Below are 23,939 nucleotides of genomic sequence, written 5' to 3' on the forward strand. Positions count from 1 at the left end.
TTTCACCCTAGGACATTGGTGGATTCATTACCCAGAAGTCAGTTCCTCAGGGTGAGCAGAATCGTAAGTAAGACAAATAACTAGATTAAAAGAAATGAAAAAATTTTTTACAGATAGGGGTTACCCACGTAAACTCTTAGACAATACTAAATACACTTTACATAAGACCACTACTAAAACACCTAAAAGTAATGATAACAGGATGGTATTCGTAAGCCAGTATAATCGTTTAAGTGATAAAATTGCAAAGCTTATTCGGCAAAATTGACATATCCTTAAGGGATGCAATAAAGATATAGCACAATTCAAGGAACCTCCACTTATGGCCCATAAAAGGGTAAAGAGTCTTAGAGATCACCTTATAAGAACCGATATAGGATCCAGTAAAGAATTGAAACAGTCTGTCTTAGGCAGTAAAAGAATGGGGACTTTGTCCTGTCTAAATTGCATGAGTTGCAATTCCATTATTAGGGGTGCCAATTTTCATCATCCACATAGTGGAAAGAAGTATAGTATAAGTTTTTTTCACTTGCAAAACCACACATGTAGTCTACCTTATTAAGTGTCCCTGCTCTATGGTCTATATCGGTGAAACAACCCGTAAGGCTAGGGATTGTATGAGCCAACATTGCTCCAATATTAGATGTAAGAACTTAGAGGCCCCCCTCTCTGGACACTTCCTTGAAAAAGGACACAGTATAAGCCAGCTTAAGTGCCAAATTATAGATCATATTGAACCTAACAGGAGTGGTCTAGATAGGGAGTGTCTCTTGAAACAAAGAGAGATGTGGTGGATCCACAAATTGGAAACATTGAAGCCTAGGGGCCTTAATAGGGATTATGACCTGTCCTGTTTCTTTTAATAATTGTCATAGTTGTTATGCATTTCTTTCTTATAGAATGGTTTCCCAAGCAGCCTCATAGAACAGTTTTTAATTGTCTAATAACTTTTTGAGTGTTGAGTAATTCTAAATATATGGCTATTAATTGTAATAAATAGATGTCATAATACAGCAATTATATGGACATTTTAGGATTGCTACAGGTGTAATATATGTTAGTTGCCCCTAGAGGGAGCTAGGTCTCCATTCCTGGCGCAATGGCGCCAAAATGAAAATATTTAAAAAGCCACTTTGTCAGTGTAATAGTGTTAAGCATGAATAAGGGGCTGCAACCTCGAAACGTTGCTATTTTTTGTGAATAAATTGCCTGAATTGACCTCTTGAGTGCTGGGGACCATCATCGATATACTTACTCCTAAGATGGCGTAACATATTATAGGATAATTTAAATTGGTTCAAAGCAAAAGTGAAATTGCATCAACATTACACTATAAAAAGTAAAGAATAAGGCTTAAGGGTATACATCTACCTTCAAGGATGTAAAATACATAATGTCAGTGTTTTTATTATATAGAGAATACATTTGTATCTTTAGATATAAAAAGAGAATGTTATTTTCTTCTCCCTTAGTCAAACCCTACCGACCGGGCATGGGCCCTATACCCAGCAACAGGTGACAATTTTATTAAATAGAGATCCTCTATAATAACAAAGAACTCAATCCTCACAAGAGAAACTTTACATAATATTAGAAATAGTGGAGTTCAAAACATTAAATCCTACCTAATAGGCACTTTTGGCGTAAGGATTTGTTAGTATTTTTAGTAGATTATATATATAAGGGAGGTATAGGATGAAAAAAGTCTGTATCTTAACGCCTTGTAAAGAATATTTTTTGCAGAGAACAAATAACCAACCACTAACAGTGTATGACCAACAAAGGTGTAGCAAAATAGGCTTTCTAGAATAAGGCTTAGGATCATCAGGCTGGAAAGGCTAATCTATAAGTATGGAGGAATATGATCCTGTTTCTCTCTTAAGGTGCTATCTCAAAGGATCATTAGTGTCAGCTAATTATAATAATGAAGATCAGGCACAGCTATTGAACACAAATTCCCCAGCATGTCCCAGGATCAGTAATCATATTGCCTTCCAGGACAGTAGTAATGCAATCTGCCTGAGATATGTGTCAAAAACTAAGCTCAGACTTCCCTCTAGCAGTGAGAATTGGGATGTATAATGTATCACAAAGTAGTTAACTATAGGGCCACTCAACATACCTGATAAACTTTTAAGACAAAGAAGAGTCTTACATGGTGAACAACACTTTGGCGGCGCTCTAACTAACCCTATATTTACCTATATATATATTGGAAAGAATATACATACATGTAACAAGTCTTCTATATGACTCCTACATGTGGCTAAAACACAAATTTGAGACAGATTTTTCTAGTTAACATTTCTTTTTCGCTAAAATACTTATAGACCAAATTAAATATAACAATGACCGTATCGTATTTTAGGAGAAAGTAAATATACTACATTTTGTGTATAAACAATTGCTCAAGTCCACACTAAGTAAGTTCTCAGTTTTGCAAAGCTGATTTAGAAATAAGGCTCCAAGTACAATCGTTCACTGAAATCCAGCGTATCGCCTTCATGTGAAGTGATAGGTGTCCTGAGTCGCCCAGTCCCCTATGCGTAAAGTTGAATCACGGCTTTGGAACATAATAAATGCCCCTCACTTAACCAACTCCAGATCGGCTCCGTCCATGCATGAGGTCCAGTGATACATTTGATCTGTAATCAAAGCCCCTGAGTAATCCAGTGTAATAACTCGAACACCCAGCAAGGCTAATACTCCAGGCCCAAGTGCTGTGAGATCCTTGTTCATCACTGGAACTGGCAAAACGAGAGGCACCCCATGCATCCACTCAGCATGCGCTTCCAACAGGTAGTCCAAGCTAGGGTAGTCTAGAAGGAGCTTCACCGGTTTAGAGTGTTGTGGGTTTAGAACAGTTGCTGCTTCCATATGGTTACCCTTAACGGCAAGCCTGTCCCAATTATTGAATATTCTCATGAACTGCCATAGCTAGTGAGGGGATAGCAACCTGTCCGTCATCGGCTCCAACTTGTTTGGCTACAATTAAATCCGCACATCCTTCTATATACAAAAGCAATTCTCTATTTCCATAGCAGGAGCCTGCATGTGTGTCCACTTGCATATAGGCGTTATTAGATGATGCTGTGTTCATAAGAGCCTTGTGTAAAACTTGTGTAAGGTTGCGGAAATGGTTATGGAGGAGCTGCACCATCTCTGATTCCCACATGGCCGCGGCGTCCCTCATTGTGATATTGCCGTTTAGTACACTGGTCCAGTAATATCTCAGCCAACTCCCTCTCCTTTATTAAAATTATCCAGGTGCAATAGGGATCTGTTTTTGACTTCTAAAACACACATTTATGTACAGATACCCGCATTTTTTAAAAAAAATATAGCCAGGAGCTTAGCACAGACATGTCTTGTTCCTTGGATAGCTGTCTCCGCCCCTTCTTTGCCCTGTTTTGTCTCTCTCATGCATCAACATTTAACCATATTCTTGCATAATTCTATCAATGTATTATTTTTTGAGCACCAGTTTATATGCTAGCATTATGCATCATTTTGTATGTGACAATAACACCTCACATCATTTACACTGTGCTAATATGTGTGTATATTTTTTTAGTGAATTGTGGCATATCTGTTTGTTACATGCCAATATATGTTTTTAACAGATCTCTTATCAGACATGTGATCCAAGATTTTGCAGGACACATTTACATATATATTTTCGATTTGCTTTAACAACTGTATCTACAGTAGACCTTATGCTGCTCAGTCAGTATGGCTGTATTACTGGGTGGCAGATTATGACTCTAAAGTTATTGTCTATGGCTTGTATTACAGAGCTAATATGTTGTTTGGTCTATATGTTATGATTTCCAAATGTCTTTGAGTAAAGCATGTTTTTTCCCAGAATTTTTAACATAATACTTCTACTTGCAACAAAAACAGTTCTATTCCTCCAGATATTATCTACCTAGAGATATCATTACGTTGAAGATCTAAATTGCAAGCAAGTGGCATAGGAAGAGGTAAATTTACAACTTTTTCTCAAGTAGGCAGCAAATAACATGATAACATGCGCCAAGAACTATACAGTTGAAGGATACCTGCCATTTACAGATATTTAGGTAAACTTGATTTCAGATTAATTGTTTCTAGATATTATCAGAAAGGAATGCCTGATTGATTACATAAATGTTAGGATACTAAATATCTTCATTGGGCCTCTGGTACTCAAAAATCACATAAAGCTAAGGTTTGTTAACAATTTCATTTTATTGCTTCTCAATCTCATAGTCATTTTCACCTTAACAGTATATACATGATTATCTTGATGGTGTCTAGGAAGGGAATCACATGGCAGCCTGTGATAGACCTTTATTCTTCTGATAGACCTTCATTCTCTGGATAGACAAAGGCTCATATGCCTATTCAAGATGGACTCCTTGGTGACGGCAAAAAGTATTAAACCTTTACAGACATATTTGGTTACAGTCCATCCAAAGATGACAGCTTGGATAGCCTGGCAATTGCTGCATATAGTCAGATTCTCAGATCCACGATGGGAAATAAACATTTCTAATTTGCATGCTATCTCTGTTGCATCAAATGTGTAGAAATGTTGTAATTACACTTATTGCAGAGATCAGTAAATTCCAATATGAGGATAAAATATGTATTGTAACCCCTTCAAAGAATCTTGAATTAAAACACACCGATATTGCCATGTTTTTCTTGGCCAGGCACAGTTCAATATTTGTTTTTTTTATTCCCAGTCAAACTTGTGTTTTCTTGGAAGTTGTTTTCTTATATTACTATGCTAGAATGGATAAAGAATAAGGGGCCAATTTATGAAATGTCTGTCTGACATAATCCGATCAGCAGATCATGTCTGACAGACATTTCTGAATGTGGAGAGCAATACGCATTCAGCATTGCACCAGCAGCTCTTGTGAACTGCTGGTGCAACGCCACCCCCCGCAGATTTGCGGCCAATCGGCCGCTAGCAGGGGGTGTCAATCAACCCATTCGTATTCGTTCAGGTTGATTTCATGCAATCTCTGTCCACCTCCTCAGAGCAGGCGGACAGGTTATGGAGCAGCGGTCTTTAGACCGCTGCTTCATAACTGGTGTCTCTGGCGAGTCTGAAGGCTCACCAGAAACACGGCCCTTCAAGCTCCATACGGACCTTGATAAATGGGGCCCTGAGTGTCACTTGTGGAAAGTACAGTCCAAACTGAATTACAGAAGGTTTTTACCAAACATGTAATGGATTTGTTTTATGTTGCTGCATCTCTATATCAAAGGCAGTTAGACTCCATACAAATCTGTTTTGCTGATTATTGAATCAACTCTTATGGCCATTGGTCTAGCCCCTCAGCTATTTCAGAATTGTCTAAAAGATATGGCAAAAGAAAGTCTTAGACAATCCAGTAGCATAGTTCTTCATTAAACATATTGAGACATTTAACGTTTGTAGTTGATGCAAGAAATCAGATGGATTCTGTAATGGGAAGAAATGCATTTGCTACATTTCACAACTCACTTTTTGAGGTTATAAAGTTTCATGGTAAAGTATCTCAATTAGCAAAAGATTATTTCAGGAAACCATGGCTCAAATAGAACATACAATTGTAAAAAAAAACCTTTCCAATTTACCTATATTATCAGATTTAATTCATTCTCTTGCAGCAATGCACTACTATCAACAAGATGAAAACATGAGGTGAGCCAATAAAAAGAGACACAACCACCAATCATCAGCTAGCTTCCAGTAGTGCACTGCTTTTCTTGTGCCTACCTAGTAATGATTTTTGACAAAAGATACCAAGAGAATGAAGAAAATTAGATTGTAGAAGTAAGTTGGAAAGTTATTTAATATTACATGTGCTATCTGAATCATGGATTCCCTTAAACAAAACAATATTTGATAGCTACAGTTTGCAATCAAGTTAGGAGATCCATCAGCCACTTTCCTTCCCCAGTAGTGCAGGTAGTAAATGCATTCAAAATACAGAGTGATTTTCTTGATTGACAGAGTAAAAGTAGTGATGATTCTTCCATACTGGTCAGGGCAGCCATAATTCCCATTTCTGATAAAATTGGTTGTGGAAAATCTGGTTTCTGTATCTTCATTTATGTCATGCTTTGGAATCACACTTGAAGGGGTTTGATTATTACCTCTGCTAGATAACTATATGTGCTGCTTGTATTATCATATGTTTTCTCAATTTCTTTTTTCATCAAAACTAATTCTCCAGACAGTGACTGAACTACTTCCAAAGGTACTGTCTCAGCTTCATGCCTTTTAAGACATCTACCTGTTCTAATAAGAAGCTAGTAAAAGTCATCTAACAGACAGACTACTTGACATTTCACCCTGCAAACAATCCCTTCAAGGACTACAATTCCATGGTTCTTTGTTTCATCATTTCAGACTCTTAGCCAATTAAAATATCTACAGGACTACGGTCTTATTCCACAATTATAGTTTTGAGTAATTGGTCATATGAAAGAAGAATTGTGAAAAGTAGAAAACTAGTGTTGTGAAATGTACACATGTATGTATCTGAAATACTATCAATTGAATATTATTGCATATGGCAGGAAGACTTTTTATTCTATGTAAATTATAGAGCTTTAGCATTGTTTTTACTGTATTAGTTTTTTTTCTTACCTCCCTAGTTTTAAATACTTTGTTTTTTTGTTTTTTTTCTTGGTGAGTGCTACCAAGGGGACCCAAAAAATAAACAGAAAGTAAACAGTACTTACTATAACTTCTATATATTTGCCCAGTTGCCTAAGTAACATTCACCAAGGATCCATTACTTATGTGTACTTCTTCTTTTTTTTTTTTTTAAAGTATCTGGCAAGAAGGAGTTGGTCTGATACCCCACCTTTTTGGTTGAGTTTTAGACTTTTGGTTAATCTATGTCTGCCTTAAAGAGGAACAACTCTTCCTTAGTAAATCCTACTTTTGAGATTTTATTTCCATTTAAGATATGCAATTACTTACTATTCTGTAGTACTGCATAAGCATGACCTTTTTGTTATATTCTGTTCATTAGCTAATCATTTATAACTTTAAATAATGTTTGTATTTTTAATTTTACGATTGTGGTAAGTATAAATTAATTAAGTGTATTTAATAATTCATCAGATGTTTGTCTTTTTTATAGGATAGTTGATGATTCTTCTGCTTCCTTGATTTCTTCTAAACCAGTGAGCAGTTTGTTTCACAACTGGCCCAAGTCTCCGCAACCTGCTCCAAAGCATCCTAAAAGTGTAGACTTTGACATTCGTCCTGCCCTGAGACGAGCACCAAGTCCGTCATCTTTATCCTCGGAGCATAAAATAAGTCCAACACCTCGGCCTTCGTCACTTCCCATATTGCCTTCTGCCCCTGTTTACACAGGGGTCTTTGATTTGAGGGGCTCTCCCACAGCTGGAGCTGACTCATTTGCTAGCTTCCCAACGGGCAGTCGTTCCTTGTCCCCCACACATTTTATTCTACCACCAACAGAGAAGCCCTTTGCTTCTAAACCTCTTCACTTCTGGACAAAATATGATGTGGCTGACTGGTTAGAATATTTAAACCTTGGAGAGCACCGAGAACATTTCCTAGACAATGAGATTGATGGTAGCCATCTACCTTCTTTGACAAAGGAGGATTACATTGACCTGGGAGTGACAAGGGTTGGTCATCGAATGAACATTGACCGTGCTCTCAAATTCTTCTTGGAGAGGTGATCTGAAAAATCATTGAATTGTAGTTTTTACATCTCAGCAACCATCCATTTCCAAAAGCCTAAATAGTTTTTTTCTTTCAAGTTCCAAGGGAGGCATATGTGAATGTACTCTGAGGCAAAACAACAAAACATATACAGATTATATACAGCTATCTATCTCTCTATAAAAATATACTTCAATAACAGAAAAAATGCACAGAATTTTCATGAAATGATTGATTCACCAGCTGCTTCTTTTATAGTGTGGGCAATGAAGGCTGCTCTTTAAGTCAAGAAAACTCTCAGTAGCTGGAGCCTATGATGGGAAATTAAATCACTCTAGCACAGTGGAGTTACTTTTATAAGATGCCCCTAGAATTTGTGTTTCAGCATACTTTCATGAAAGTTAGTAATGTTACAGCTTATGAATAAAATAAACTAGGCTTGGAGAAAATCTTGAAAGAGTAGACATTATATTGGTTAAACAAAATAGAAATATATAGATTGACTGACTTTCTGCGATAGAGTCTTTAATGTACCACACAGGAACAGTTAATAAAACTATATAAAGGAGATTAGGGTTTAGTAAATCAAAATTTCACCAAAAGATATGTTAGGTGATATATCTATTTTTATAACATCTCTATATTTAGAAAAAATTATGTTGTAATGAATTGCATTAATTATCAAGGGCATATATGACATTATTCTTTAATAGTGTTACTTATGCTGTTTAGAGTGACAAAATCTACCATTTCTATTTCACATAAAACAATACTTCTGGGTAAAAACTATTCATTATTAGGTAAGAAAACCTTGACATTTATGTTAGAATTATAGTTTGTTCCTCAGTATCAAGGCCTAAGTGATAACTTGTGAACAGGTATGATTACTTGAGAGAGATTGTTGATAATATTGAGAGAAAATTGACTTGTTTAGTGCTAAAGAAACTGAATTAAAACTAAAAATATTTTATTTTTAATTTGATTCCCTTCTCTGCCACAGCGCGAGTTTACAAATGGCCTGAAGCCAACAACATTGAGGTATACAATGCCAGAAAGCAGTAAAAATAATTATTATACTGTGAAAATCACATAAATAGCCAATCATTTTTCTCTGACCACAATCATAATGATTATCTCATTATGTTTTGAAGTATTGACTGCACTCTCCTCTTTAGCCAAAGCCGAATGACCACTGTGCTGTTGTGACTGAGATCACAAGGGTCTTTATAACTCAGACACAACATTATCATTCTTTTATTTTAACTCCCATCCATGCATTTGTACTGAGAAAGGAATGTGGTCAGATTTAAAACATAGGCATATAACATGGGACCCTTTGGCACTTGTAGGTGACATTTCTACAGGGTTACATACTTGAGATAATCAGCTGCCAGTTAATATCTCAGCTTTTAGCCTTACTTTTTACTTTATTTCTTAATTGTTTACATATGTATTATGTTACTTCTGAATATTTGTAGAGGAGGTAATACAGCCAAGCTGAAACTCCAGGACAAAGTAAGACATAAATATTGTTGCACCAGTTATGTATTGTAATATGTCACCTTAATTACAAGCATCATTTAAATATATGCTTTCACTGTTTTTAATATTCGGGGGCATTTACTAAGTGGAACAAAGTTGTAAGACATATTATAGCTCATTCATTGGCTTCACAATTTATTATTATTTGAACCACTTGGTAAATACCCCAAAGTTTGCTGGCTGCATTTAAATCAAGGGAATTAAAATACTCAAAGACAAATATTGGATGGAAAATACGTGGGATGATCAACAGCTAACTAGTGAGTCCAGAGGTTATATCAGCTTGAAGCACATTTACAACGTTTTTTTTGTGTAAATTGCGCCTACCCCTTGAACTCATATAAGACGTGGCAATCAATTAAGATTCTTTGTTCCATTTGATTGTCATCTGTTTAATACTGACAGAAACACCACAGTGAAGCTCCATTCGACCGCATAAGAAAATCATGCTCATCGTTGTATGGAAATAATTGGCCAAACATATACTGACATTGACAAGTTACCAAAGTCGATTAAAGCCTAATTTCAATAACATGGAGTCTCAACAGTATTAAAACAATACAGTCTGTTTAAACACAGATACCCATAAACTAAACATTTCTTGGACATCAGAAAATATTTCCAGAACTTCGATTAGTGTGTGATTTCTACATTTGGAACAAAAAACATATGTAACCAGAAAGGCAACATTGTCTAATCTTCATTCCTTATAGATTTCCTTAAAATGACTGAAACTACAACCTTGATATGGGGATTGAGGTACATGGCTTTCTCAAGGGATGTTGAAGCTTTGGAGAACCCTGCAAAATACCTGTTTACCAATCCCACTGGCCTTGTGGATGTGTAGGAACGGCCTTCAAGCTGCTTTTTCATTTCCTTTTTTAGGAGCTTTTTAAGGTGTCATGTACAGTATTGCCTCCTTGGATGTCTCAGCTTTGCCCTTGTGAAAGGAAAAGGGAAGTGCCACTTTCATAAATATTTCATCATTCAAGATGTCAGGGATATGATTCATGTTGACACCTTGTAGCTATCAAAAATGTGCTGCTCTCTATTTTCCCTATAGCCCAATATCCTGTCTTAAGGGCTCAGAATTTTATTGTACTATTTTTATGCTTACTCTAATTACCAGTACAAGAAGGGAAGTTGATATCTTTAAAAAAAAAACAAAACAAACAAAAAAAAACAAATAAAAAAACTATTATATAACAGAATGAAAATAAAACAAGACTGTCTTCCAGATGAAAGAGGGCATAAAAATGTTTTTTTTTTTTTTTTTTTGTCTGTGCTTTGAAATTGATAGAAATGTAAGAATTTTACAGCAACCATTTTCCTTCCATGATAGAAATCATGTTGGCAAAAGTGAAAGGATTTACACAGCAGATCATTTGTTTTATTTCTTTTATGTGTATAAAATAGAAAAGGAAATAGTGTCTGTTCAAGGCTTCTAAGGCAATGGTCCAAGTTTTTCATGCAAACTTTTGAGTCAGGAAGAGGAACCATATGTAAGTACCAAATCTCGGGGATTATTTATTAAAACCTGTCTGTAAAATTGCACCCTATTTACAAATGAAATATAATTCTACTTAAATAGTATTTATGTCAGAGGAATTTCATAAAGAAATCTTTCTTTCTTCCTTAAAAAAAAATATCCCAGAAAGTCAAATTATAACTTCTTCTGTTACTTTAAAGAATAATATTTTATATTAAAAAAAATACATTTAGCTCACTGTCAATTTTAATTTTATAAAAAATGTTCTTTTATTTTGTTATTGCTAATCCGTCATGTTTTCAGCAAATTGTTTAGGTTTGAAACAGATATTGAGGTTTAATGCCTAGAGGGTGGTAATGAAGTTGCCTGGAACTTGTTGAATGCTAAGCCAAGGGATATTTTTGGTGCAATACATTTATTTTGTACTTTATAACAAAATGAAAAGAAAAAAAAAAAAATCAACTGAAGCTGGAGTGCTGTAATAATAACTGAAACCTGTATGAAAAACAATTTCAGAATTTCAGATTCTTTTTCTCTGTTTTTAAGCTGAATGTTGACTGCTACCATTCTCATCTCAAAATCTATGAAGTAGACAGTCCCTAGTTATACTGCAACTATAAAGTACAAAAAGGTATCATTAAAATATTGCGTATTAATAACATGTTCAACATGAAAATAGATCCTACTGCATTTTGGTGTTTCTCTTCATTACTTTTTTACAATTAACTACAGTAAGAACACATCAATTATAGGAACTGTCACATTAGTCATGTTGTCTTAACCACTTCAGATCTATCAAATTCAAAGATGCTCAAACACAACAAACAGACACACACACAAGACATATCTCATAACATATATATAAGCACACACAGCACATAAACGTACACACACAACATATACACGCACAAAACTTATACATACACATAATACACACACAACACTTACAAATACACAAAACACATACATACATACAACACAAATAAACACACAACACAAACATACAAACTACACAAAACATATAACTACAAACACACAAAACACATACATACACAAAAATAATTATACATATACATACACACACAACATATACACGCACAAAACTTATACATACACATTATACACACACACAACATATACACGCACAAAACCTATACATACACATAATACACACACAACACTTACAAATACACAAAACACATACATACATACAACACAAATAAACACACAACACAAACATACAAACTACACAAAACATATAACTACAAACACACAAAACACATACATACACAAAAATAATTATACATATACATACACACACAACATATACACGCACAAAACTTATACATACACATTATACACACACACAACATATACACGCACAAAACCTATACATACACATAATACACACACACAACATATACACGCACAAACCTTATACATACACATAATACACACACACACACAACATATACACGCACAAACCTTATACATACACATAATACACACACACAACATATACACGCACAATCCTTATACATACACATAATACACACACACACAATATATACACGCACAAAACTTATACATACACATAATACACACACACAACACTTACAAATACACAAAACACATACACAAAACACTTATACATACATACAACACAAATAAACACACAACACTTAAACGTACAAACTACACAAAACATATAACCACACACACACAAAACACATACACACACACAAAAAATTATTGTACATATACATACACACACAACACATACACAAACAACACTTATATATACACCAAACATATAATTATACACACACACTTGCAAAATGTGCAATCAATCAACCTACCTTTATTTATATTTTCTCTGTTTAATTCATAGTTTATTTTAACAGTATATAACAAGCTGAAATTTGATACAAGTGGCTGTTGGCTTAGAATACAGAAGTTAAACAGGAACATTTTTTTTTTAAATATTTGTATTTTTCAGTATAGGGCTTGAGACCTTTCTGTTTTTTTGATTTACTGTGATGGTCTTGACTAAATTTGTTAGGACTTTATATTAGCTTTTCGTATCAGAAATGTACAAATAGAGACAACATTGTAAACCTTCAACTAGCTGTATATATAATCTTATAAAGATGGCTTTTTGTTATATGAGGGTAAAATAACTAAATATTTATGTTAAATATATTTTCTATGAAGGTCATTTTTACAAGTTCAAATAAAAAGAATTAAAAAGACATATAGTAAGAATGACATAGACCAATGGAGAGCAGTACTAAAATAACTTAAACATTGTTAGATAAAGGTACACAGATACATGTATTTGTATAATCTAAAATAGAATATTAAAACATATAATAGCACTTACAAAAAATAGATGCTCCTTTGCTGAATAAAGCTAACCTTTGCTGTGTGAGTTGTCCTCATCTGCCAATGAGCAGTGGAGAATCAGGCTCGCCGGAAACAGAAGTTATAAAGCAGTGGTCTAAATACTGCTGCACCATAACCTGTCCGCCTGCTCTGTGGCGGTGGACAGAAATCGCCAGAAATTAACCCGATCAAATACGATCGGGTTGATTGACACCCTCTGCTAGCGGCCGATTGGCCGCGAATCTGCAGGGGGCGGCATTGCACCAGCAGTTTACAAGAACTGCTGATGTAATGATAAATGCCGAGAGCGTATGCTGTCGGCATTTATCGTTGTGCAGCTGACATGATCCGCAGTATCAGATCATGTCTGCTCGCATAAGGATAATTCGGCCCCAGAGCATACATTTGCTATGTTAGCATGGTATTCTTTATTGAAGAGATACCTAGGTAGGTGTCTGGAGCACTACATGGCAGGAAATACTGCTCCAGACACATGCACACTCCTAATCTTACATCCCTGCTTTTCAACAAAAGATACCAAGACAGAAAAGACAAATTTAAAATAGAACTAACCTAGAAAGTTGTTTAAAATGTCATGCTCTATCAGAATCATGAAAGAAGAAAATTGGGTTTCATGTCCCTTTAAATTGAAACATTTTTTACTCAAACTTTATTGATGCTAAAGATATTTTTACACATTTAACTAACGCTTCTTCATAAAAATGACAGAAATAGAAATTCAGTACCATGTCCCTTTAATCAAAAGCCTTGTGTTATATATTTGTTTTTACACACGGTCAGGCATAGGCTGATTGAATGATGTTAATACAACTGATTAAGCGAGTGAGAGGAAGGTCATATTTTATATTACAGCTTATAAATGAGACATTAAAAAATACTAATCATTATAAACTACAAGATCATTGGTATAAAGAATTTTTACTTGATTGTCATTACGTTACCTTTACATTTAATTATCCTTGCTAAACAACACATATGAATCAAACATGGGTATAATGTGTAAAACGATTTAGCCATGAAGGTCTGTTTAGTAAAAAAATTACTTTGTTGTGTAAAAACAAACAAACATTTTTTAAATGGAAAAAGTTGATTTTGGTTACTTTGCTGGTCTAAGTGAAATAAGATGGATGCATTAAAAGTACATGAAACCCAGAAAATGTATTTCATGATTAAAAAAAACAAAACAAAAAAACATACAATTTAAAAAAAAACTTCCAATTTACTTCTATTATCAGATTTACTTTGTTCTCGTTGTATTCTTTGTTGAAGAGTAGAGCTAGGAAGGTAGCATGCATTTTTTTTTTAAAACTGTCAACATATTTGACAAGAATTCTTTTGAGAATGTTTAGTAAAGGGTCTGTGCTCAGGAAACCTTCTATAGCTACCAAACTATTAATACTCCCCCCCCCCCCAATAAGAATAACCTTAACTTAAATCATATACACAATCAGTTTGGGGCACTGCAAAGCTAGAAGTGGGAATTTCACAATATTTTATTGGAAACTAATACAATTAAAAACCATTCATAAAAACATCATTCTATATACTGTGTAGACCAAGGCACCTAATAATAAAATAAACAGATTCAAATAAACATACAAGTGAATTCAAAAATACATAAAAAATCAAATTTCAAGGCTTTCTTCCTAAGTCTTGGAATTGTTATTCTTTATGTATATTTGAATCTTCCTTTATTGTAAATCATTTTTAATAATCATATTGTATTATATATATATATATATATATATATATATAAATACATATATATATAAATATATATACTGTATATATATATATATATATATATATATATATATATATATATATATATATATATATATATATATATATATATAGATATATATATATATATATATATATATATATATAGCATAGTCCAAACGAATGCACTCACCAATCCTGAGTATTGAATACCGGGGTGCTGTGGAGAAAATATCCAGGTTACAATCTATTCCTCCAGAACAGAAGCACTTCACTCACCGGTTTTTCATTGAATATAACATCCTTTATTGGTACAAAGATAAAATCCCCAAATGTTTCGGCACCCTTTGGTGCCTTGTTCACTGGGAACTTAAAGTACAAGAAAAAGTGTCTAGTGCTAACCCCTACCCCCACCTCTATAAATACCCATAGTGCTCATTGTTAACAGTGTGGGGCCAATCAATCCAGATCTTTTACACCTGTAGGTATTACTATATTACTATTGCAACAATACAAAATATTTCTCCCTAGCAGGCTTGCATTAACACCATCGTCACCCTGAAAATTACATAAAACGGTGAGCAAACTATGGAAGATCTAAGTAGGATGAGCCCCAATATTGTCGCTACCTAAAATAAAAGACTATCTATATCCATGTTTAAAACTATGTGGTTGTATACAAGCAGTGGGCGGCGAGAAACACAATCTGGAGGACAACACGCCCCCTGTAAGCACATGGCTAATTATAACGATCAACGGTCGTCAGTAATGTAGTCGCTACATCACCAGTGTCTACGCATTCACTCTTATCTCAATGCAAACACATAGAAAAACATACAGCATGTCACGGACGAATCCTAAGACTGCCAAAAAATCATATGACAAAAAAGGCGAGGTATCATGTCTCAAGGAGTATGTTAGAAACTTGTGGCTTGTCATAAATTTATGTGATTATTCTGTTTTCAATCTTTGATAGTTGCTGAGATGCCGACGTATGCTGTGTTTAAAACCTTCCAAACGCAGCAACTCTGCATATATGTTAAATAACATCTGTGGAGGTAATAACCAAGTAGAGCAGTGATAATCTGTACAAACTCAGGGTCATATGTTTAAACAATACCCCAAACACTAGATAGAGATCTTGAGCTGTCATGAATTGTCTCCTATTGGGGGTGTGGAACAAGTAGCATGTACAATAGATCCTAATCTGCATGCAGTGGATTATTTAGATGCATCGTCATTCTGGCAAGTGTCCTTTTTAGTAATGAGGATACAACCTAGACCGTTCAGTCATAGAAATATCAATCACCCAGGAATACACTATAATCCAACTGTTTGTTTAGAACTTTAGGGTTAACTGTATCCAGTTAAAGTGTGTAAAAGCTTCTTGTTTCTATCACCCCCCCTCTCTTCAACAGAGGTATGTGATCAATCAGCATAGTTCTTAGGCTAGCCACAGTGTGGCAAGCAACTGGCTGGTCAGAGGTTCCTTATCCAATCGATATATATCCACTGAGTTTCCATTTGTAAAAGTTTCTTGTTTCTATCACACCCTCTCTTCAACGGAGATATGTGATCAATCAGCATAGTTCTTAGGCTAACCAATGTGTGGCCTGCTTGCACAAAATGTTGTGCAACTGGCTGGTCAGAGGTTCATTTCCTAAGATAGGAACCTCCGACCAGCCAGTTGCACAAAATTTTGTGCAAGCAGGCCACTCTGTGGCTAGAACTATGCTGATTGATCACATACCTCTGTTGAAGAGAGGGGGTTCCACACCCCCAATAGGAGACAATTCATGACAGATCAAGATCTCTATCTAGTGTTTGGGGTATTGTTTCAACATATGAACCTGAGTTTGTACAGATTATCACAGCTCTACTTGGTTATTACCTCCACAGATGTTATTTAACATATATGCAGAGTTGCTGTGTTTGGAATGTTTTAAACACAGCATACGTCGGCTTCTCAACAACTATCAAAGATTGAAAATGGAATAATCACATAAAGTTATGACAAGCCACAAGTTTCTAACATACTCCTTGAGACATGATAACTCGCCTTTTATGTCATATGATTTTTTAGCAGTCTTAGGATTCGTCCGTGACATGCTTTATGTTTTTCTATGTGTTTGCATTGAGGTGGGCATGAATGCAAAGACACTGGTGACGTAGCAACTACGTCACTGCCGTCCGCTGATCAGTATAATTAGCCATGTGCTTACAGGGGGCGTATTGTCCTCCAGATTGTGTTTCTCGCCGCCCACTGCTTGTATACAACCACATAGTTTTAAACATCGATATAGATAGTCTTTTAATTTAGGTAGCGACAATATTGGGGCTCATCCTACATAGATCTTCCATAGTTTGCTCAACGTTTGATGTAATTTTCAGGGTGACGATGGTGTTAATGCAAGCCTGCTAGGGAGAAATATTTTGTATCCTTGCAATAGTAATACCTACAGGTGTAAAAGATCTGGATTGATTCGCCCCACACTGTTAACAACGAGCACTATGGGTATTTATAGAGGTGGGGGTAGTGGTTAGCACTAGACACTTTTTATTGCACCTTAAGCTCCCAGTAAACAAGGCACCAGAGGGTGCCGAAACGTTTGGGAATTTTATCTTTGTACCAATAAAGGATGTTATATTCAATGAAAAACCGGTGAGTGAAGTGCTTCTGTTCTGGAGGAATAGATTGTAACCTCTCTCTCTCTCTCTCTCTCTCTAGGAGACTTCAAAAATATATGATATAGAAGGAATTTTTCATGAATGTATTTTAATGGTATTAGTTTCAACTAAAATATTGTCAAATATTCAGTTCTAGCTTAGTAGTGCCGCAAAACGACTGTGTAAGGATGCTTTTGAGCAGTAGATGGCAGCAGTGATTTCAGAATGTCTATACTTTCTTGCAAAACTGCTGCCACACATAATGTCCATAATGGTCCAGATATGTGCATTCTACTGAGCATACCTACCTGCTTTTCAACAAAGGATGCCAAGAGAACAGAGTACATTTTATAATAGAGGTAAATTGAAAATATTTTTGAAAATTTACATTTCATATGGATCATGAACAAAAATCATTCCTTAAAGTAGGAATAATATTTTAGTGGTAGAGACAGTTTTAATGTATGCCTTTGATTAAATAGACTGATACTAAATGTCATTATTTGCTTATAAAACATTATTGTTTTTCAAGTAATATTATCTAGGATAACTTTCTGTCACTATGTTTGTTGGAGTGGAACAGGTTTACAAAGAGGCAATGTCTGTGTACCTATTTGGTACCTTTATTCTGAATAAAAATGTGTAATCAAATAGGAATGCAGTATGCATATGCTTTTTTATATTCATTAAAAGCCCAGTGAGATTCCTCACAGATAGGTCCTTTCAGTGTAAGCAATCTCTGCTGTGAATAATTGTGGTAAAAACAAGATTCATTTATAAGCATTATAAAAGATGATTTAGTCAGCTGATTTCAAGTGTAACAGTTACTTATATATTTTAAAATGAGTCAAATTTTATGGGGTCTAAATAAATTAAATATTAATATTTGTTTCTAAAAAGTGGCTAATAGTCCAATTAATTTTAGATTTGTTGATTGATGGAGCTAGCAGAGTAGTGGAAATATATACTGTGTATGTATATATATATATATATATATATATATATATATATATATATATATATATATATATATATATATATATATATATATAAAATACATACATACACAAACAAAGAAAAAAACAAGAAATTAGAATTTTTCTAGTAATACCTCAGGATATATAATACTTGTGTGTTGTTTTGATGTTCACAGGTTAAATAAATAAATGATACAATTCATATTTTAATACTCATATATTAGAATAAACACAATAATGGCTAACATTTGCAAAGAGACATGGGGGCCGATTTATCAATGTCTGGCGGACATGATCCACTGTAGCGAATCATGTCCGCCAGACATCGATAAATGCCAACAGCATACGCTGTTGGCATTTATCATTGCACAACCAGTTCTGGTGAACTGCTTATGCAATGCCACCCCCTGCAGGGGTTGTCAATCAACCCAATCGTATTCAATCTGGCTGATTGCTGTACGCTGCCTCAGAGGTGGTGTGCGAGTTAAGAAGCAGCGGTCTTAAGACCACTGCTTCTTAACTCCTTTTTCCGGAGAGCTTGAAAGCTCGATCGGAAACAGTTTCATTTCCCTCAATACGGGCCGTGATAAATCGGCCCCTTAGAGCTCATGTAGTGTGTGTATGTTCATATGGTTTATATAAAGAAAACTCTCAGTTTCAGTAAGCTTAACCACTTTTCTCCAACAATTATATGTAATAAATTAGACTGTGCTTAACTACTTGGCTGTGGCACATTGTTGCAAAGTAAATTCATACTTATTTGTTCTTAACTTATACTTAAGAAAAAAAATAGTATGTATATTTTAATCTTTTAGAAATGCTTATTTATATATTGTTTTTTCAACGAAATTCACTAACTCAATGAAAAAATTGTATAAACCATTCTAATCACTTTTCTGAAGGATTAGAAAATACAGTACCTCTGCGAAACTCTTAGAAAAAAATGTACTATATTAACAGTGTTTAAATTTCCTTTTGACAAGTATACTGTATATATAATTTACAAAACAAGTATTGGGAGAGGAATACTGACACCTTCCTGTTTATACAGATCAAGGTGTTTAACAGTAATTATATTTTGTTTGCTTAGGATCCAAGCGGTTATTATCCGTTTTTGGATCAGGTGCAGACCCCCAAAAACATTTATAGTTACAAAATATGTTAGAAGAAGGAAAGCCCCAGTAGAGCTATATGAGATACTGTGTAAAGATGGGGGATTGCAGCACTCTATAGAACTTCATTCAACTTTCTTAGGTGTTTGGCTGAAAGTGATCAAGAAACAAACAAGCGGATGCACATAAGTTCTGGTCACCGGCAAATTTATTTACATAGTAACAAAACATACTGAAAAGTAATTGCAATTTGTCATGGTATAAGCAATTATATTCCTACCACTGCAGTGGGATAATCATTATCGTAATATATTGCTAAAAACAGCTAATATGGTTGCAACATAAATATTGATCCTGTATATCAACAAAGAAAGATAGCTAGTAATCGTGTGGAATAACTTTAGATCATATATACGACCTGTATAGAGTGTCCTCCTTATGATTGAAAAAGTAGAAAGGGACAAAATCTTTCAAAAGAGTCCATTTCTGCCTGGGCCCAGGTTCCAGGTGTAAGGAAACTTTAAAGAAAGAAATTTTTCGGGGCTCACTCTTTGCTTTAGAACATAGTCTTTGTCGATGAAACTTGCATGCTATAACTCCGAGGTAAATGCGTCCTCTATGGCTAGTATGGATAAATGATACTTTGTTGCAGAGAGCCGTTATTATTAACAACCCAGGACAATTGCAGCTTTCCAGGAAACTGCGGTAATTAGTGGTCTGAGTATCTGCTTCAATACATTCTTCCAGACTTCTGTAATATAGCAACAGTCCGGGTATCTGTATTAGTGCTCACCTCCGACTCCACTTAAGTAACCGCTAAACACTCACTACTCAATACATTATTGTCCAGGTGTCTGCGTTTATGCTCACCTCCGGATCCACCTTTTATCCGCAAAAACTGCAGTGATTAGTTCGGATTACGATACTGTAGCTTTATGCCGAGTCGGGACAAGTGCTTCCGACCTTAAACTGCTTGCTGTCTCCACTTCAATGTCAAATCACTTTTGCTTGTAGGGATATTGACTACACCGGGTGACAGATATTTAGCTTCATACCCTTCGTCCGAACTTAGGTACACTGTAGATAGGTGTCTGTTGTCGACGCGTGTTTCGCCCCACAATGCTCAGCGAAAGCTAGGGCCTCATCAGGACTACCTGACACCTGTTTCCCCTACCTATTATTGGATTTTTTTCTCATGGGGGTGTTTTTATTTCCGGTAACTAAACATTTCCCATTGGTTTCCCACAGACAGGCCTCCATAGAAACTATCCAATTGCTAGGAGAGTTAAACTTGATACAAATGCATCTTAAATCTGCCGCTAAGACACAGAGATCACGTGCTCCGCTATACAAATATTGCCATCATATACAACACTAGGTTAGACATCGAAAATGGAAACTTAGATAGAGCAATAATTTTTAATAAAAAATGTTAGCTTTAGCTTGATAGCAATTATTTGCTGAACAAAAGATTATATCAGACAAATAATTTTTCATTCGTTATTCATTACCGTAATCAGCCCAGAAATGAAGCATATTCTATTCTTTCATTTAGTCCAGTAGGAGTCATTGTTTTTAGTGTATATGTCCATCTGGCTTCTTTTCTAAGAAGGCACTTGTCCTCATCACCTCCTCTTCCATTTGTAATTCCTTTATCAATTGCTATAAATTTTAGAGATGTAGTGCTACTATTATGTACCTCTTTGAAGTGGCGAGCTACACTTGTATCCCTTTCATAGAGAATGTCATCCCTGTGCTCCTGCACCCTGTCCTTGAACATTCTTTTCGTTTTTCCATCATAGAACAGGGGGCAGGAGCACTGCAGGAGATAGACAACCCCTACTGTATTGCAATTTGCAAAGTGTCTTATTTCAAAATTCTTGCCTGTATGGGTGCAAAAAGTTTTACTTTTTAGGATATATGGACAGTAGACACAATGTCCACAGGGATAGGTGCCTTTAACCTGTTGATGTTTATTTAGCCATGTGGTTTCAGTCTGTGATCTAACAAATTTACTTTTGACTAGTTATCAGTGGGTATTGTCCTACCTTATCTGCTATTTTTTCATCTATTGTTAGAATGTGCCATTTCTGTGCTAATATGGATCGAATATTGTGCCACTGGCAATTATAAGTTGTAATAAACCTTAAGTTATTTTCAACTTTTTTCTCTTTTTTTGAATATAGGAGGTCATCCCTATTCATTTTCCTCACTTTATTTAGAGTATATCTAATCAATTTTCGTGAGTATCCCCTTTCTATGAATCTTAGGCACATCTGATCAGCATGATGATCGAATTTTGTCCTGGAGGAGCAGTTTCTCCTTAATCTCAATAATTGACTGAAAGGTATGCCTTTCTTCAGAGATTCAGGATGACTGCTTGATGCCTCCAGGACACTATTCGTTGCTGTACTTTTTCGGTAATTCTCAGTGGATATTTTATTGCCTTCTTTTTTAATCACTAAATCTAGGAATGGCAGTTCTTTAGTGCTTGAGGCATACGTTAGAAAAATGTTACAGTTATTTTTGTTTAGATTAGAGACAAATTCTTGAAGACAGGCCAGGGGGCCATCCCACAGCATGAGTATGTCATCCACATACCTAATCCACATGGAGACATGGGAGTCAAACACCTCACCATATTTTTCAAATATGTCCAACTCCCATGCTCCCAGGTGGAGACATGCATATGTCGGAGCACAGACTGCTCCCATGGCTGTCCCCCTGACCTGTCTATAAAGAGAATTGTCAATAATAATAAGACATTATTATTCAAAATGAAGTGTAGCAAATCAACAACAAAAGCAGTGTGTCTATCACTCTCTGGTCCTCTTGTTTTAAGAAATTGTTTTGATGCTTCTATCCCTATTGTGTGCGGTATTGAAGAATAGAGACTTTCAACGTCTAAAGACACCAAGATTGTTTCTGTTTTAACTGATATACCATCCAGCTTCCTTAGGAGGTCTGGGGTATCTTTTACATAGGAGGGGAGGGAGAGAAGGAAAGGTCTGAGAAAGATATCTACATATTCACCGATATGTTCACTGATACTGCCAATTCCTGAGACTATTGGTCTCCCAGGGGGACTGGTAGGATTTTTATGTATTTTTGGAATTACATAAAAAGTGGGCATCACAGGGTGAGTTGGACTAAGGAATTGAAATTCCTTTACAGAGATGAGACCATCCATCTTAGCATCTCGTAGGATTCTATCAAGTTTAGATTTCATTGATGTCATGGGGTTTTTTAAAATTTAAAAACTAATCTGCAACCGAAATCAACATATATGCCTTCGTTAGCACAGGTTCCCATTGTATCAATGTTTGTTAAAGCGGTTGAGAAAGAAAATGAAAAACTATCTGAAGACTGGACCCAGTCTGACAACTTAAGTTTTAAAGAAAGACAAGCATTAAAAGAACTAAGTACAGCAAAGGGAATAGTTTATAAGCCAGCTGATAAGGGCGGTAATCTAGTCCTCCTAGATGAGCCAAAGTAAATTTGTTAGATCACAGACTGAAACCACATGGCTAAATAAACATCAACAGGTTAAAGGCACCTATCCCTGTGGACATTGTGTCTACTGTCCATATATCCTAAAAAGTAAAACTTGTTGCACCCATACAGGCAAGAATTTTGAAATAAGACACTTTGCAAATTGCAATACAGTAGGGGTTGTCTATCTCCTGCAGTGCTCCTGCCCCCTGTTCTATGTTGGAAAAATGAAAAGAATGTTCAAGGACAGGGTGCAGGAGCACAGGGATGACATTCTCTATGAAAGGGATACAAGTGTAGCTCGCCACTTCAAAGAGGTACATAATAGTAGCACTACATCTCTAAAATTTATAGCAATTGATAAAGGGATTACAAATGGAAGAGGAGGCGATGAGGACAAGTGCCTTCTTAGAAAAGAAGCCAGATGGACATATACACTAAAAACAATGACTCCTACTGGACTAAATGAAAGAATAGAATATGCTTCATTTCTGGGCTGATTACGGTAATGAATAACGAATGAAAAATTATTTGTCTAACTGATATAATCTTTTGTTCAGCAAATAATTGCTATCAAGCTAAAGCTAACATTTTTTATTAAAAATTATTGCTCTATCTAAGTTTCCATTTTCGATGTCTAACCTAGTGTTGTATATGATGGCAATATTTGTATAGCGGAGCACGTGATCTCTGTGTCTTAGCGGCAGATTTAAGATGCATTTGTATCAAGTTTAACTCTCCTAGCAATTGGATAGTTTCTATGGAGGCCTGTCTGTGGGAAACCAATGGGAAATGTTTAGTTACCGGAAATAAACACACCCCCATGAGAAAAAAATCCAATAATA

The 23,939-nt window shown here is 35.3% G+C and overlaps 1 protein-coding gene across 1 annotated transcript in view; it reads left to right on the forward strand.

Moving 5' to 3' along the window:
* The window catches only part of SHANK1 (SH3 and multiple ankyrin repeat domains 1), a 639,575-nt gene extending 631,654 nt beyond the window's left edge, over positions 1-7,921 (forward strand). The window contains 1 exon segment of the mRNA XM_053691067.1: positions 7,134-7,921. Within this exon segment, the coding sequence (XP_053547042.1) occupies positions 7,134-7,704 (571 nt within the window). The 3' untranslated portion in view covers positions 7,705-7,921.
* The last annotated feature ends 16,018 nt before the right edge of the window (positions 7,922-23,939 follow it).

Source organism: Bombina bombina, chromosome 8, assembly GCF_027579735.1.
Source record: "Bombina bombina isolate aBomBom1 chromosome 8, aBomBom1.pri, whole genome shotgun sequence".
NCBI classification, from domain to species: Eukaryota; Metazoa; Chordata; class Amphibia; order Anura; family Bombinatoridae; genus Bombina; species Bombina bombina.